This window comes from Scomber scombrus, chromosome 15 (assembly GCF_963691925.1).
Source record: "Scomber scombrus chromosome 15, fScoSco1.1, whole genome shotgun sequence".
Taxonomy (NCBI): Eukaryota; Metazoa; Chordata; class Actinopteri; order Scombriformes; family Scombridae; genus Scomber; species Scomber scombrus.
In genome coordinates this window covers 7,737,457-7,755,995 of record NC_084984.1, presented here as the reverse complement: position 1 = coordinate 7,755,995, position 18,539 = coordinate 7,737,457, and the positions used below count along the sequence as shown (strand labels likewise).

Sequence of the window (18,539 nt, the reverse complement as noted above, 5' to 3'; positions counted from 1 at the left end):
CCCCCTTTCACATTACACATAGTCATCGCTTTAAGCCAAACTAAATCCAGATTGGTGCACAGACAAAATGTTCAAACTTGAGCCTCTTCACTACGAACCAGTAAAAAGGAGCAATGACAAAAACAACAAACACAAAAAAATCTCTGATTTGAAATAATCAAAACTGTTCCAACTTGGCAGAAAATAGTGTGTAAAAGTATGATCTCATTGCTTATACTAAGAAGCTGGTTGAAAAACAATCTGTGTTGGGAGACAAAATCTACAGCTCTTCTGTGCAAAGGTTTGAAGTTTATTTGAAGCTACACAAGGCTTCAGTCATCCAAATTACTCAAATCAAGTCAATAACTGTCGAAGTTACTGTCCTTTAAGTGCCAAATTCCCTCTTTTTTCTATCTTTCCACTGCAACTGAGCAGAAAAACACTGTCCATTGATACACAGAGAAAATATTTCACTAAAAAGACTGTGGAAATACACTTTATTTGACTTAGAAGCCTGACATTATTTAGAGATATACTTACACACATTTCTGCTCAAAATGAGGACTGTGCATTATATCACTTATATTGTAAGCACATCTGGAGGGAATCTTCTAATGGTCAGTATAAATAGGAAGAAAGATTACAGAGAGCAAAACCTGTATATATGTTAATTTGTGCACCTCACTATTATAAGACAGACTTTAAAAATTGTGAGACTGTCTTTTGATATAAGCTGTACAGGGATATGATATGCGTTTACACCTTTAAGAAGCACATATTGTAGATGAAGAAATGACATAAACTGCAGGGATGCTGACATAAACACTAATACAGGCAGCACCACTTGCAGGCTTGAAGTAATATATAATTTGCCAGCAGATGTCAAAATCATGCAACATGCCGTACTGTATACTATACAGGAGTACTCAGCGTTCGGTGGATTCATCTGTAAGGAATTAGTACTGCTCTCTTTTCCCTTACATGCCTGCTTCATGTGACATTTATTGTTTTAAAGATGAAAACCAGAATGGAGCCCTCCTTTTGTTTTCCTTTTGAAGATATCATAAATAAAAATCCATTCTAGTGAAGTTGTGAAACGCAGTGATGTTTCTCGACATAAATTTCAGGCCAGTGTGAAGTGACTGTGGATTAGCTAACCCCAGTGAAATAGAAATATCATTTCTGTATTATGTTCCCAAGAAGCACTTGCTGAAAACCGCTGACTGTTACCATGGCAACAGCAAATTTTGATGGTGGACCCTGTATATCATTGTATTGTATTGCAGTTGCTGGGAAATGACTCAGAGTGCTCTCAGTCACACATGCACAAGCTCTCAGTAATGGGACACAGTGACACGCTCGGAGGGAGGCCGCCATGTGGAATGACAACATAATTTCTATCTATCTAGCCTGTCTTTTTCTACCTCTGTCTGGAAGTTTTCTATCTTTTTTGTACAAGTACCAGTTTTGGGAGAATTTCAAAATGGACAAAATATAAATCATCAGTATACCAGCCAGTGCTTTGAAAGACCGTGGTTATATGCACGTTTCACAAATGCCAATAATATGATGACCGCATTGTTTGCAAATGCATTAAAAAAAGATACATTCACACTGTTATTTCATGTAATTTAAACCTGATCACATATTCTTTTACCATCAGTGTACCATCTATACAGGTTCAGTTGCAGGGCTGATGGAGAATTTAATTATTGTCCCACATTTTAATGCCAACCTTACCCCATTCCTACCTTCCTCAGACAACAAATTATCTAGCTATTGAAGCTAAAAGAGAATACTTATTATAACAACCTGAACTGTGAAAGGTGTAGGTTATTCTGAATATTTGATACATTATTTATAGCTTATTCAAATCTGAAATTCTGTTTTCGTTTGCAGGTGGACGGAGCTCAGCGTACTTTGATCAGATAGCCTGCTGTGATTTATAGTGTCAGGTCACAGTCAAGCTAAAAACGAGCCAGTTGTCAATACCTGTCTTCTTACAAGATGTTTAATATTTAAAGCACCTTGCTGCCATTGACCACATGAAATTGTAAATAATGGATTGTCAGTGAAAGAATGAATAATTGCTCAGTGAAAGGATTAATAAGTGAAGGAAGTGGACACAGGGGTGGAGGAAAAAATAAGAGGCGAGCGAGGCGTCTGTCTCCAAGGAGAACACACAGCTGGGTGTCAAGCTCAAGGGATGAATCAAACCGGTGTCTGCCAGACTAGAAAAATGTGGGAAAGAAGTGTTGATGACCCGCAGGGGATGTTTTCATCTGGTTGACTTATTCAGTAAGAGAAATGTGAGAGAACAGTCATCTAATAAAACCTACTGGAAACCTCGTGAAATTGTGACCCGTTGAATGTAGAGAGAGCGGGGGGAAAAAGTCTCCACAAAAACTTTCACACACGTATCAGAGTCTTTATGTATTTTTTGAGAGGTGACTTTTTGGTGATTTTGCTTCGTTTAATCAGTAGCCAACAGAGAGTGACGTAATGCAGACAACTGAAAACAAAATTGAGGCGCCATAGCTCAGCGTAGCGCAACACAAGATCTTATTTTTGTATTTGCCCTTCAAATTCATAAAATAATTTATTGTAGGGACTCAAATGTGTAATTTTACATTAAGCAAGGCTATGAACTGTATTTGCAACTAACAATGACAATGCTAACATGCTGCGGCTGATTAGCATGTATGTTCAGCATATTCAAGTTTAGCGTGTTAGCAGACTAACAGATGATAATTAAGTGCTGAAAGGCTGCGGCTGGTGATTTAAACTTTTTTTTTTCTTGTAGAGACAAACCAACAATAAATTCATCCTACTTGTGTGTGTATCCACAGACTTTTATATCATATTCTGTACTGTACACCTTCATAACTGTAAAAACACGTCAATGAGCCACACTGTTGCACTGGACGACAGGTTGCTTCGTCTGTTAAAAAATGGCTCTGAACACTAATGAAGTTCTTTAAGAAATCTAAAAGGTTCATTTACAATCCAATAGCTATTTGACTCATTTCACTCAAAACCACAAATGTGAACCTCATAGTGGCACTAGAGTAAAAGTCAAGGGATCACTAAAATCATTAGGAATCATCATCTGGAAACCGTTAATGTCGTTTAATTTTTCTATGCCAATCTAGCCAATAGTTGAGATATTTCAGGCAGAAGTAAAGCGTTGGTCCGACTGACTGACTCTGCCATCTTTAGAGCACGGCCACTAACATGGCTAAAGATAAACTGTAAAAGGTGTTCAAAATTGTTTCAAAATCCATGGAAAGGAATGTATAAAATTCACTGAAGGAGAGTGTTGTAATCTTTATTCACCGAGGAGAAAACATTCAGCTATTCAGCCTTCATCAGTGTCAAAACTATGTAGTATAGATAAGTAAAATGTTTAAATATATAACATGCCTCATGATGCTTCTAAAGTAGTACAGATACAGAAAATATATAGACAGCTTATAAATACTAATAAATCCATACAATACAGTATGTTTTTACATTACAAAATATGGATATACAGATGTCATAGTTTTAATAAGTTTATATTTGTTCATAATGATTAACAAAATCAAGACTTTTTTCAAGATTTAGTTTGTATTCATTTAAATATGTACTTATATGCCTTTCTTTGCTTGTATAATGTTTCCATAACACTATTTTCTTTTGAAATTATACAATAGTGAAATTATACATTTGCATTTACAAATATTTACAAAAAAAGACAAAGAATGACAAATGATTACAGAAAAAAGCAAAACTGACAGTATATAATAGATGATGCCATGATACAATATTAACAATTCTCCATAATGAATATAGAGTGTTCTGTCATGCATATATTACCTGCTGAGTTACAATATGAAAGACACTATGCCATCTTATGCAAATATCAAACTAGAATGTATCTAATTAAAATTCTTCTTCGTTGTATGAGCTTTATCACCTCATAAATAAGATTCATGAAGCACTGATTCAGGTTTTGGAGCATCACCTCATTCAAAGACATTTCTACCACCAGAGGAAGAGAGAGACTTGCCACATTGACGAGCCGCTGTCTGTTAAAGATACAATAAAAAGATTTTTTTTTAGAAACTACTACACAATTATTTAAAGTGTTACTTCGAAAATGTTGACCTACATACCCCTGGTTGTCCTTTGGAGAAGTTGGCGTGTGCATAAAGAAGGACTGCAATGTCATTATGTCCTGCCTCCAATGCAATGGACAGGGCTGTGCTTTCATCCTGTATACACAAAAAGGCATTTATTTTACAAGAGGTTTATTATAAATTTACAGATGGAAAAAGTATACTGTACATATTTCATTGAGTATAACTTCCAGTATTTTGTTTCTCCAGTTAAATTTTTTACATTTTTTAACATAAGTTCACTCTCTGCTTTGTAGTAAAACATGTGAGACAAAGCTGGAATAGCTCACAGCTTGAAGCCACCGGGCTCACAGAAGCTGCACAGAGTGGCAGCAAAATGAGTCACATACACTGTCAGTGAGGGTGGCATTACAGTCTGGCTGTGCCAGCAGTAGTTTCACAATGTCAGCATGGCCATGCTCGCTTGCACACATCAGCGCCGTGGAGCCCTCATCATCCTGGAGATTGACCTCCGCCCCCTGTGCCAGGAGTGCCTGCACCATGTCCATCCTGCCGTGGCTCACAGCCAGCATCAGAGCTGTCTGACCGGCCTGAACAGATAGGAGCAGGAAATAGGGTTAATGATGCAAGGTCAACATATCTTGAACATTTCAACTTTAGATTTACAGCTTGTTTGTTGAATCACACAATTTACATTTTAATTCGTTACTTCTTGAAAATATGCACATATATTGTATTTCATGCACCCATTGAAAAACGTGACATTATATTTTTTCCTTACAAGCTTCCAGGAAAAATAACAACACGTTGATACTAATTATAGGTGGAATACAGGCAGGGAACAATTAGTGTACTTACCATTAATTAATTCCAAATAATTTGTTGCATAATCTAGAGCCTTCTGGTCAGTGGAACATGCACAAATGTGAAATTTATAGCCATACAAAGCATGAAGAAGATTTCTGATGAAGGTTTCCAGCAATAAGTGAATAATTCATGAATATTTCCTCTGAGGTATTTAAAAGGCATTCTACTGAATATCAGCAACTTGTCAACACAACTAACTGAACTGTCTCAGAACGTAGTCTCAATATTCTTTATGATGATTATCAAATTATATTTCCAGGAAATCTTCCAAGGAAATGAATAGGAAATTACAGAGCTGTAAAATAAAGTGTTACCAAATATACATACAGGTTAGGTTATCTTACAGTCCTGAATGTAAATCTTTAAAGTCTACAGAGCCACATTTGGAATTGAATGTTTGTGAAAGATGAACTGCTATAAAAATATATTTAATTGTAGCACCTGCATGTAAAAAACATATTAATTTCAAAGCCAATGTACATGAACAGATGAACAAAAAAGTAAATTAGGAGGGAATGATTTTATCTGTTACCATGGCTCCCTGTTGATGTGACAGACAACCAGCTTTTAACATCACATTTTAACCACAGCTATAGTAATCTCTTATGAATGAATAAACAACAAGCTTATTTGATAGTTCCCATGGTAGCATATGGACACAATTTAGAGAAAAAGAATCTAGCTGAGAACAGACTGACCTGGCTGGCCTTGGCATTGACGTCTCCTTTTGTGAAAAGCTGCTCCACAACTCTCATGTCCTCGGGAGTTTCCACAGCGGCGAGTGCGGCCAGCATGATGGGTGTATAACCAGCTTTGTTCTGCTGATCCACGTTACACACTTCTGCAGTGATGGTGATCAATGGGCAAAAACAACAAAATAAGAGAAAATGTATGGATGACAGAGAGAGAGAGGTGTACAGTATATCCTCATTTATTTATTGGTGATTCTTTCTAACACGTCCCATCTAACCAAGTTTCACAATGCAAGAAAATCCTTGTCCAAAATAAACCCTTAGTAAAAATGTCAAAGAAAATTGCCCTATACTAAAGGTTATCCATTTGAACGGATGCAGACTAATAGACATGGGAAAAATGTCAGCATTTACAAAAGCCAGGCTTTCATTGCACAACAGCAGAGATTCAAACCATTTTAGCTTTGCTTAAAGTGTCCTCAGATAACTGTCGTTTCATTTAAGCTGTGCAAACAAAAATTCTCAAAATGTATTGCATGTATTTTTGTGCTGAAAATCTATATAGTTATTGCCATGTTACCATGATTCACTCACATTGGGTCGATTTTTAATTTTGAGTTACATAATAATAAGCTTCAATCATGTTTTCTCTATTAGAAACATTGTTAATTAATTCCTAAGATACACAGGAGTAAAACTTTCATTGTTTTTGCTTACTATATACTTTATTAATATTTATAGTATTGAGTGGTAGGTCCAATATCTTGTTAAAGCTGTAACCAGGCTTTTAAATAAAACTAAGAAACGTGCTATGTCTCCTCCATTAGGGCACCAGTTAGTCTAGTTTTTCAATTTATATTGATTAGCCTTTGAATGGCCTGGTGCTGAATTATACTTCTGAACTTTTGATCCTTTACAGGCCTGTGCACAGCTAGAAAGAGGCCTGGAACAGTCCATCATGATGTTAACTGTGTGATTTCATAAGTACATCTTTATTTCTCATTTAAAGAAAAGCTGTGTGCTGTTTGGACAAATTACACCTTCCAGAGTATGAGTTAGTGCAGACACAGGCACTGGTGTAGCATTACAGAACATCTGAGGATCAATAAAGTATTTTAACAATACTTTCATGAGCCAAAAGACAAAAATGTACTTTTAAAGTGCTGTCATTACAGCTTTGGCGGTAAAACCCTCTCTATCTCTTTTGGCTTTTCATGCAGCAGTCAGATATATAACCATAACACCACCTTCTATTGGAAAAGTGAAAAATATTTGCCCCCTAGTGGCTACTGGGGAGCTTACCAATATCTATAGACAACACATTGAACCACAGTACACACTGGCCCTAGTTCAGTACTGTTGAACTGTAAGTTGTCTGTATGTCCTTGTTTTTTTCTCTGTGATTTAATTCTCATGCCATTATATAAAAAAAGCAACAGAAATCATACATGTTTTGAGCTGGTGAAGGTTAAACAGCACCAGGAGGATATTTTTTAGGTTATATTATACATGCAGACTGCAGAGAAACAAAATGGACAGCAACATTTTTTTTTAAAAAAGGTCAGAAGGCTGACTTCTAGTTGTCCCACATTACTGTACCTGCATGAAGCAGTTTCTTGACAATGGCAAAGTTGGAGTGAGACACACTGTAGTGCAGAGCTGTGTTTCCATTGCCATCAGTCATATTAGCGATGTGTTGCAATACTGAGGGTGAAATGACCCGAAATGTCGACAAGTAGTCTTCTACAATGTCAGGAGCAGCTGACTTTTGGCTGGACACAGAGAACCACTCTTGCTGGAGTGCTTGAAGGCAGTCAAGCTGCAAGGGAGAAAGGAAAAGAAAAAGAAAACAAGAAAAACAGGTATATGTATTTTTAAAAAGCAATGTCTTTTATGTATTCTTACAAATGCCTTGCAAGTCAACCATGATTCAGAGTGTGTAGAGCAATTTCGACTTTGAATAGACAGGAACGTCTCGTAATTACAGGGATGTGACTCAAAAAAACAAAGAGCATAATAAAGCAACAACTCACTGTAAAACTCTCCAAAAAATCATGAAATGAAGCTTGGAAATCTGTCTTCATTTCATCCACAAAAGACGCATGTTGAGAGCTTGTTGCTGTCTCAAGTTTCATTATGAAACTCATCTGGATTTTCCTTTCCAACATACTACTTTTTAACTCCCCGTCTCTCTATCTGTTCACTGAATGATTGCGAACATGAGGGGTCTCTTTGACTAAAAAATATAATTGTTTTCAAGTCGACGACAAATGCCATCCCAGAAAATTATATAGTCGGCACATTGTTGGGCTTTTTGTGTCCACTGCCAAAGTCATCTCTTTATAATGGACATACTTGAACACACCCTCCTTCTGCATCTCTCCACACCCATCCTGTGACATATACCATTAAACACTCACATATACACACACACAGTGAGCCTCATCTCGCTGTGACAGTGAATATATTGGACCAAAACATACCAATTCCCTGCTGGATAAAGTGGTGTCATCACTCAGGTGCATCTTTAAGGCTTGACAAGCAGAAAACATCGTTTCACTTAGCTTGCTCCTGAAAGTAATACAATGCTACAGGTTACTACTGTAGGTGCAAGGCCACACCTGAGAGCATGCCGCAAAACTTAAGACTTGTGCAGTAAAATATATGGCATTATTGCTGTGGGGCTTTTGCTAACCCTAACCCTTATGCAGAAATCTTATTCAACTGAGAGATGATATGGCTGTAAAATCTTACATTACCTGTGCTGTGTATGTGATTTTGAAGACCCTTTTGATCCCTTGTTTGAGCCACCTCTGCCATTTTTTGTTTGTATTACATCTGGAGAAGCTTCCTTTAATTTTCTGTTTCCTCTCCGTTCCACCTCCTCAGAGTTAACATTCTCACTGGCAGAGAGCTCGTAAGATGACATTGGGTCCAATCTAAGGATAAAACATGAGAGTTTAATACAGTGGAAATATGTTCACAAGTCAATTATTTCTATATTAGTTTAGACATTTGATACCAACCCTGTGGTCACCTTCATGAACTTCATGCTTTTCCTGTTGCTGCTACAGCCTTGGTCACCATTCTGTTTCTTCATTACACTGCGCAGCACACCGACATTAGTTGACCTGTCTAGAAACAATGATTGAGTCTATAATATTGCAACATCCACAATACTAAAATAGAAATTTTATCCGTGTGAAATCAGCAGTGTATTTTATTAAATACAACACATGTACTATAAAAGAACTTAATCTCACGAGGCTGATCTGGCAGGATTAAGTAAGGATATATTCAAGATGTTCTATATATTCTCACAAATCCGAAGGCCATAGTTTAAAAGACAGCTTATTCTGACACCAGTTCCTCCTACGAGGCGGTTCATTTTTAGACCCTCAGCCACAAAAGTGCTATGTGGTGCGAGACGCCTTCCAAAACCAGATATCATTCCAAACATTGCAAGTGTATCCCTCAGAAGGTTAACTTGCCAAGCCAAAGGCAACCACTTCCTCTAAACTAAATTCAAGCTTAAACTGGGCATCAAGAGTGGTCTGAAAATGGAACATTTTTAAACTAAACTACCTTCACACAGACAGTATTCTTATTCACCTCATCTTTACTATATCTCTCTTGAAGAAGAGCTTAGATGGTACTTGTTTAGGATTGTAACACACACACACACACACACACACACACACACACACACACACACACACACACACACACACACACACACACACACACACACACACACACACACACACACACACACACACACACACACACACACACACACACACACACACGCTTACCTTGCAGAGCAGAAGATGTCTGTTGTTCTAACATTTGTATCATTCTCTTCACCTCTGAATCATTACTACCTTTTTGGCATATTCCTGGGTTTGCTTTGTCACACTGAGAAGAAAGTTGAGATGGGGAGTGAAAATCTCTGTTGCCTGTGGCAAAGAGAGAGGACACTAGTTAAACTTTGACTTTGAATGGCATCAAAATATATTACAGACACATATACCCCTGCATTAAGGGTACCCTGTAAACTTTTTTGACATGAGTGGTCGTTGGATTCCTTCTTACTGCAGAGGTTAGTGATACAGAGAGTAGTATAAGCCATTTATTTCACATTATTCCACTGATCCACAGTTGGTGGTAGTGACAAGAAAATAACAAGTAAGCCAGTAAAAGTAGGGGGAAAAGAATGCTAGCTGTTGTAAACACAGACACAATAAATGCAAGTTTAAACGTGCATTAACTGTATGGCCACTTGGGAGGAAGTTGTGAAAACAACATAACATATCATCACCTTTTAAGCTGATGTAGCACTTATGTAAGCACACAGCTGAAATTAAAGGTTTTGAAGTCATGTTGAAACATGTTAGTTAGGCATCAAGAATACAAACAGTGGATTTTGGTGTTATATAGGGGTATTTTTAACACTAACTAAATGTAAACAGTGCTACCTGGTGTCTGAGAATCTAAATGATGGACTTCTGTTCCTCGTGCTGCAGCTTTCCTATTGCATGATAGCGTAGGGCTGGCATTTTCTCGGCTGCTGGGCTGATAGACAAACCCTTCCCTCTGCTCAGTGTAGTCCTCTGTGAGCAGGTCCCCATGCTCCCCAAGGAGTCTTTGCATCTTCTCTATGTAATGGTTCAGCTCAGGGTCCCACTGGGATTGTGTAGTTTGCTGGAAACTCTGGCCAGGTGTACTGGATGAAACAGACAAATCCCTTATCCTTCCCTCTCCTACACCGATACTCCTGGTCTTGATGGGGTCAGGTAGATGTGATGGACCGGAGGCCATATTTTTAGTTTTCAGTCCAACCAGGAAATTGTCATTAATGTTTGTGAATCCAACACCAGTGTCTCGGGTCATGTTAGTGGCAGTTCCTGGCGTTTGTTTTAAGGCACTTCCTGCTATATTTTCAGTTCCTACACCAATTGTGCGGGTCTCTGGGGTAGATTTGATGTCTATGACCCTGTTGCCTACTGACGCGTTTCTCATAACAGCTTGAGTGGTGTTAGTGTGCTTGTCCTGGGTATTGAGAACAGTATTAGTGCTGGAATTGGTGTTGAAGGCATTACTGGTGTTTGTAAAACGAGACACTGAACTGGATACAGTGTTGGTACGCTGAGAAGCTGTCTGGGGTGATGCCATGATCCCCAGATCAACCACTCTGACTGGATCTGTGGCCATACCTTGAGAAACCACTTCCTTTGCCTCATAGATGATCACATCAACAGAGCAATCTCCACATGCAACTGAACGATACTTCATCTTTTCTTTCTTAGAACCCAGATTCTCTACAGGTACCTCTGTGTTGCTTTCTGCATCACATACTTTAACCTCTGTCCCAACTCCTTGTGAGTTTGTAAAAGCTTGGATCCCCACACCCTTTTCTTTGGTCTCCACTCTCTCCCTGACCTCCCAGTGGCTCATGGGTACATCTGGACCTGTGCTAATATTCTTTAGCTCAAGCGTACAACAAGATACTCCCACAGTCTTTACCTCTGTTACATCACCTGTGCTGGCATCTTTGAGCTCTTTGTGATTACCCACCCCCTGGCTTGTGATGTGAGGTCTCACATTGATGCCTGTGCTTGCAGTGGATGGCCTTGCAAAGCAGGCTTTATCCGCCCGGTTCCTAGCTCCAGCAGTTTGGAGCTCCAGTTTAAGACGGGTCATCTCTGTCTGAAGAGCTGATTCTTTCAACTCTGCTTCTAAGTGACTAATTCTCTCCTTCAAGGCACTAATAAGTAGTTGTTGGGCATCAAGCTCTGCTTCCCGTTCTGTGTAAATTCCAAGATTGAATTCAGACACTTCTGTTGCAACTGACCGTGTCTCTATCTGATCAGTGTATACATACTTGTTTTCTTTTCTGCTTCTTTTTTTTGTGCTTTCCATATCTTGCAGAGGGCCATGGCTTTTTCCATGCCATGCTTGCAAATGTCCACCTGTGATGGTTCTTTCCAATGCCTGCATCTCCTCAGTCAGTTGCCTAAACTCCTTGAAGTCAGTGCAGTCACTCTGCACTGTGCCCTCAAGTCCTTCCTCAGTATTCACCTTGCTTGCAATGTTACCCCTTTCCATGCTAGATGCTTTCTTCAAAATCACATCATTAATGTCCTTATTGTCACTCTGGGTTTTGAGCTGAGACACCAGCTGCCTCTTTTCCTCTTGAAGGACAGAGATTTTTACCTGGAGGATGGGGATAATTTTCACCTGCTCCTCCAGCTCCTTCAGCTTCTGCAGGGCTACCACCATCTGATCACGGACATGCTGCAGGTGCATGGAGCCCAGACTTGTAACTGGGGTGGTTCTCCCAGAGCTCTGTGGGCTCAGCCTAAGGCAGCCTGTGCTGCCTCCTCTAGGGCCCAGGGACGAGCTAAGGTTGACATACATATCACCCCCTGTGTCAGTAGGCTTGTTCCCATTGTTGTTCTGATTATATGCACCCAATCCAGTGAAAGGGGAGAGCGACCCAGGAGAGCTTACCCCTCCAAAGCTAGCCAGTCTTCGACGGGGATGGGGCTGAGGTGGAAGTTGGCTGGTCACCTCCTGCTCCAAGTGTTTGTGGGTCTCCACATTGGTCATTTCCAACACTGGGCTATGTCTCTGTGAAACAAAAGATCTTGCAGCAGGCTGAGGCTTTGACTCAGTAAGTATCTGAGAGGCTGCTGGTCCTTCATTCCTGGAGGGTTTGTTATCCAAGGAGGAGCCATGGGGTGGAGGAAGAGGAGGTCGACCTCTGGTTGCAGAAGACATGCCCAGTAGTCTTGTATCATCACTGCTAAATGATGATAGGGATTCTGCAGAATGCCACTGGCTGGATGAAATGCCAGACTGTGTTTTTTCCACATTATTTACGGCCACTCTGGGCCTCCTCTTAAGGCTTAGCCGCTTAATGGTGGTGCCGTTTTGAAAGCTGTCCACACACTTAAAGTAGTCCACATCCAGCGGATAACTGCATTCAGTCTGCAGGTAGTTAGGAACACACTCTTCAGAACTTTGACCTGTTAGACCAATAATGGAGTAGCAATAGTTTATTACTGTTACAGAGTAAAAATAGTCCAAACACTTGCTGGAATGAGATGTGGGAATATCTCCAAATGAGCCACCAATTGCGTGTCATAAAAAACTATTAAACTAGACAATACATTTATAACAGAAACATTTTAATATAATTGAAGTCTTAAATAATTTTAACTATTCATAACCAAAAATATATCTAAGGCAAACAACACAATGTGCTATGGAAAATGCAATATCTAAGTTTGCTGCATGCTATATACTTTCTACTTTTTAATTTTTCTTTCCTTACCTCAGTATTATACGCCTCTCTGTGACCATTTCTATTCGAGTTTAGAACCTTTCTTCTCTCACCTCGAAACTCTTTTGACTATAATCTCTCTGAGCCTGTCCCACAAGAAGAGGAGGGACAGAGGAGGATTTACCAGTTGCGTAGACACTGTTTTCAGGAGTCACTTTTCTGCAAATGCTATGTCTCTCTACATAGACTGGACCCACTCTATAATTACTCTGTAACTCTCCCTCTAAATGCCCAACCATACTCTTGGCAGTCCCTCTCTACCACAAACATCTTCCAAGTATTTCAGCCAGTGAATAAACAAAAGCAACAGAGGTCTCAGAGATTTATCACACAATATTATAATTCATGAAACATGTATAACAGCTTTTGAAAGGTAAATGAGAGAGGACACTTGATAGGACTGTGTATTTAAGTTAATGGAGATATTCCCTTCTTTGCAATGTTTTGGTCTTTCAGTAACCATTAAATACTCCTACAAACAAAAGGCTGACCTCAAACATTGCGCATAGGAAAATATACAACTTAGAAAATCCACAGTGAGCTAAAGCACTTAGCATTTAAGTTATTGAATAGTAATAGTAATAGTTACCTGACACATTTCTCAAGATGTAACTGCCTTGAGCCATGAATATCCTTCACAAAGTATAAATAATGGAGCAATCTATTTAAATCCAGACAAAACTTCGAATAATTCTGGAAATAAAAGAAAAATGCAGCAAGTTAAGAGTGCTTCACATCTTGATTATTAGCTTTTACATGTATAGTCCGATACTGCCTCACTCCTTCAATCACTTTCTCTCTCCCGCACCAGGTCCAGCAGTCAATAACAGCTAACCTTGCAATGCTTACACACAGGAAATGCAATACCACACCATGACATATTATATTTAATTCTGCACAAGTACATTGAGCTGAAATGCTGAGCCTCAGTGCACAACAGTGACTCGATGCTTCGGGATGCCATATCACTTTTCTCCTCAGTAAGCATCTTCTGTTAACAGCATGTGGAAGTTTTGAGGAGACTATCTCTCAAAGGTTGCGGAAAGGAACCTTTACAGAAAGTCAATGGCATGTGAAAGTTAATTGATTGGTCAAAAGGTGTGTTATTTATTAATAAAAAAATACTGCAGATTACATGAGTAAGGAGTAAGGAGCTGCAAAAGCATTGGGATTCAACAAAAAAAAAACAGTCTAATAAGGATTAGAGGAAATACATATTTTGCTGACAATGTCAATATGTTAAGAATTATGTTGTAAAATAATAACATTTACATTTATTATGTATGTTTAAGCAAGTATTTGGTGTATATAAAAGGAGTTTATTCTCCACATTAAAATCAGGCTTCACCCAGCCACCACAGTGACATCTAAATACACTTACTCCATTTTTCATCTGTTCCTGTGTGAATAAGTTGACATGACATCAAGCCTCAAGCAATAAATCCAATACGTTTAGCAGGTTCTCTTTAGAGTCAGCCACAGTGACCCAAAGTGCTATTTGTGCTGCTCTCAAATGAGTGTTACAGAGCCGCTTGGGAGAGCTGATTGCAGGAGAGCAGATTGAAGTTAGCAGTTTATAGACAGAAGATACGAGTGAAAAACATGAATTTGGAACCAACAGTTAAAGTATGAACAGGAAGAAGAGACACATAAGACATTTTTAACATGAGGTTTAAATGCCTTTTTGCCTTTTCCATTTCACACTACATCAAAACACTGTACTTCTGACACACCTTAATTTGCAAAGCTACATAAATCACATACTGTCAAAATGCATTCAGTAACTAACAGCTATGCCTACTGAATATGTTTTCACTTTTTCTTTCTTTCTTTCTTTCTTTCTTTCAATTAATTTAAGGAACCTACATGACTAGGTGTATTTGATAGGATTTCAACACATGATAAAGCCTGCTTCAATTATGGCTCTATTGAAATAATATTGCTGTTTTTCTGTAGATTTTTTTAAAATCACAATGCAATGTCTGAAGTGCTTCCATGTATGAGAATGTTTTTTAATCAATTGTCATTTTTTTGGGATTAACATGAGCTTTGTATTTATATTGTTATCTACAGCAGTAAAAGTTTCAATGTAAACTCTGAAAGGGAAAACGTGTGCTTCTGTCAGGGGGTCAAATTCTTGTGTCGGAGGGACAAATTTGGTTAACAGGCATTTATTTGTCTACCACTGGCTGACAGTGTGCCATACTGGCTGGATTTTTAGTTTGACCATACATTTTCTGGAAAATACTATGTTAAGCAGCTACATTTCCTGTTTAACTGATAGAAACCATTGCATAAGATTAAAAATAATCTCTTACTGATATCAGTGTAGCTGCAGTGATTCCCAATTTGGGAGTTTTAGGACAAGACAAGGGGTCACAAAATGATTAACAGTATGGGGCGCTACACCAAATGTTTATTTTTTCAAACTTTCTTCTAATGTTTGCTTTCTCTTGTGAATTGTTAGATAGCCTAGTTAAAAACATTTTTTTAGATGAAAATAATATTGCTTTGGGGCACAAGCCAAAATGGTTGGGTGTAGGCCAGGTATTTTAGCATGTTTTGTCGATTGGGATTAAAGCTTTTTCCTCCCATTTCCCTATTTTGCAATATTTTTTAGCTTGCAAGATAATTCCCTACAGAATTGCTCCAAGCTGGTATCAAAACCTAGAGGCACTATTAAAAAAGTAACCAAGTCTGTTTTTAAATGTGACACAAAGTAGGGGTAAAAACATACAATACCACATCATTTACACCACTGGCCTGCCATTCAAAACAGTGGCAGAGCTGTAAGCCTGACGCCTTGTGGTCATGCTGAGAGAATACAAGATAAACTTCAACCATGATATATGATGCTGCTGCCAAAATTAATTGGATTATTTCTCATGAAAATGTGTTGTTTTTTTTCCTACTTCAAAACTGAGGTAAAAGTCAGTGCGCATTCACCTGTTAGCCTACGTTAGTTAGCGTGAAGGGAATCACTCACCTGTGCAGGAGACCTACAACATGTTCGCTTGATGTAGAAGTTAAAACAATTGTGTTACTCAGACGCCTTGTCTGTTGGGAGAGGTCGAACAGCATGTAGGCATTTAGTGGACATGAAAGCGATGGTAATTTTCATCTTTTTCTTCTTTACTCCTTTGTTTTTGACTTTGAAGACGCCTCGCCTGAGATAGTTTTTTCTTCTTTAAACTGTGCAGGAGTAGCAACAGCACTGCGCATGTGCAGGAGCTGTCAACGAGCACAGCAGGTGCTCCAGGTGGTGAATAGTCCTCCTAAAATATTGATGGTGTCTTTTGTTCTGTTGAATCGATTACATAGCATAAAGACGACATGATTTCTGTCACTGTTGTCTCTGAATTTACAACTTTCTGTAGGCTAAAGGGCTTGTGAGGTTTTGACTATATATCTCTTCACATCAAAAACCTAATAATAATTTAATTTGAAAAAAAACCCCAAGAAAACCCCAAAACAATAATTTCCAATACCCTAAATTCACCTTTTTCTGCATAACTGGGACATATGTATGTGGCTGTCTTCTGAAGCCAAATAAGCCTAGACCTCATTTTGTGTTTAGATATTCTTTATGGTTTATACCTTCCATTAATTACATGAAAATAATGGCCAAAAACCCCCCCCAAAAAAACCCAAAATAAGACTCTTACATCTTGCAGGTTCTGTACCTGATCAGAGCTGTGCTAATGCTGGTGAAAGTTTAAGTGAGGAAGAAAATTACCGTCAAATAAATGCATGAATTAATTAATAACTTAATCAATGAATCAATTAAAAAAATACACGTTGCTGATTGATTCAAGGCATAGCAGGATCACCAGCAGTTTTATTATTCCTCTAAAATGAATCTTTCCTTAGACTCCATTTATATTCAACAGTTGGTAAGCTGCACAGTGACACCATGTGGTTACATTGGAGGAATACATTTTACACTCAGTATTAGACCAGCTGTATTAAAATTGTTCTTATACCATATTTTCCCGGGACTCCAAGAAAAAAATTAGTACAAATTATGTTGATTACAAACAGAAATCATTTACAAAAATCAACAACTGTAGCTCTCACATGCTGGTGTGCAAAAATTACATTTGCCAGTACATGAACAAGAAAACACTGCCGAGACACAAACAAGGTTTTTTACTAAAAAAAGACTGTACCTGTAGAAGACCCTCTAAACTTCTCACATGGTTTCATTTCAATATTTTTTTAAATATCCACTAAATGCATCAAAAACCAACGATTAGAGAAAAAGTCCAAAAACTGAAAACAGATTTGAAAAAACATCATATCTTTGTTATTTTCTTATTTCCTCTCTCATTAATCATTAATAATCTGATGATGTCATGTATAATGTCAGTCAGGGACAAAACCACTACTGTTACTGCAATACTTTAACTAAATTTTGCTTTTAATACTAACTTTTACTGTACTTTTACTTAAGTATGTTTTTTGTACTGGATATTTACCTGTAATGGAGTATCTTTACATTGTTGTGTTGGTACTTTGACTTAAGTAAAAGATCTGAGTACCTCTGTCACCACTGTTATCAGGCCTGGTATCCTGTTAAGTTCAAAGTTAAACTTTAGCTTCTCATTATGAAACGTCGGCTGCTGACACAAAACATGTACACTTGTGTTCTAAGTGAAGTAACTCAGTGAGCCATGTGAGGTCATTTTACTGTTTCATGTTTTTGTCAAAGGCAGAAACAGCCATAAAGTAATTATGTCCATGCAGACACACACTGACACAGAAACAATGCATACTGCTGCACCATGTGAATCTGGCTATTTATTACCTTGCAAATACTGTTAAATCAGCATATGTGATATTAAAGGTGTTATATAAAAACCGGTACGGGTAGACAAGGACGATGAGTTGAACTTTACACTTCTTCATGATCATGCAGGGGAAGCATGTTTGAGCAGTTTCAGTGCTTAACATTTTGTTTAAAAAATATTTTTTATAATTCAGAGTAAGGGAAGTTACTTTCAGAGGAAAAATGTGTCAGTGTTAGGGATTATATTTGGCCAATAGTGGCACAGTAAATATCATAAACCTCTTGACATTTGTTAGACTAAACATATTTTGTTTAAAACTAAAGCTAATCAGTTCAATAATAAGTCAATCCAGAAGCAATTTGAATAGCAGAGACCATTTATGTTAATGTAGGAAAACTGGAATTAGATGAATACTTTTATGTAGTGCTGTACAAACACAGTTTATGTTAAAAGCTTTAAGAATAATTGTGCACTTTGGCATGAACACAATGCAACAAGCTGTTTCGAATATAACATCACATCATTTTGACTTAATAAAGGGAATTTCATTCATTCAAATGTAGCTCAGAATTTTAAAGTGCAGACTGAAAGACAATGCTGAATCAAAAATCTAAGTGAGCAGGGATTGAATCAGGCTTGAGCCATTGTTACTTTAAAACATAATGTTTACTATCTTTGAACTTTGCACCTTCAAACCCACTGTCCCTTACAGAAGTGATTAAATCAGCCCCTGGCTGTGGGA

At 38.1% G+C, this 18,539-nt stretch overlaps 1 protein-coding gene across 2 annotated transcripts; it reads right to left on the bottom strand.

Moving 5' to 3' along the window:
• Positions 1-3,758: 3,758 nt before the first annotated feature.
• Positions 3,759-17,299, bottom strand: LOC133995236 (KN motif and ankyrin repeat domain-containing protein 1-like). Of its 2 annotated transcripts, XM_062434569.1 has the most exons (13): positions 17,177-17,299; positions 15,994-16,308; positions 13,597-13,700; positions 10,138-12,690; positions 9,475-9,618; positions 8,686-8,794; positions 8,419-8,598; positions 8,143-8,230; positions 7,259-7,478; positions 5,666-5,808; positions 4,490-4,690; positions 4,137-4,235; positions 3,759-4,049 (listed from the first exon to the last, which is right to left on the bottom strand). In XM_062434569.1, exons 3-13 carry the CDS (start codon positions 13,631-13,633, stop codon positions 3,987-3,989), a joined length of 3,837 nt encoding a protein of 1,278 aa, XP_062290553.1. In that variant the 5' UTR covers positions 13,634-13,700; positions 15,994-16,308; positions 17,177-17,299; the 3' UTR covers positions 3,759-3,986. The 2 variants fall into 2 exon arrangements, with proteins under 2 accessions (XP_062290553.1, XP_062290554.1); XM_062434570.1 differs by lacking the exons at positions 15,994-16,308; positions 17,177-17,299 and having other exon boundaries at positions 10,138-12,652; positions 13,597-13,766.
• Positions 17,300-18,539: the final 1,240 nt, after the last annotated feature.

Coding starts and splice junctions, on each gene's coding strand:
- LOC133995236 (XM_062434569.1), bottom strand. CDS start 13,633: ATGGCTCAAGGCAGTTACATCTTGAGAAATGTGTCAG. Junction 8,599..8,685: donor TTCATGAAGGTGACCACAGG/GTTGGTATCAAA, acceptor TTTTATCCTTAG/ATTGGACCCAATGTCATCTT. Junction 4,050..4,136: donor TCTCCAAAGGACAACCAGGG/GTATGTAGGTCA, acceptor TATCTTTAACAG/ACAGCGGCTCGTCAATGTGG.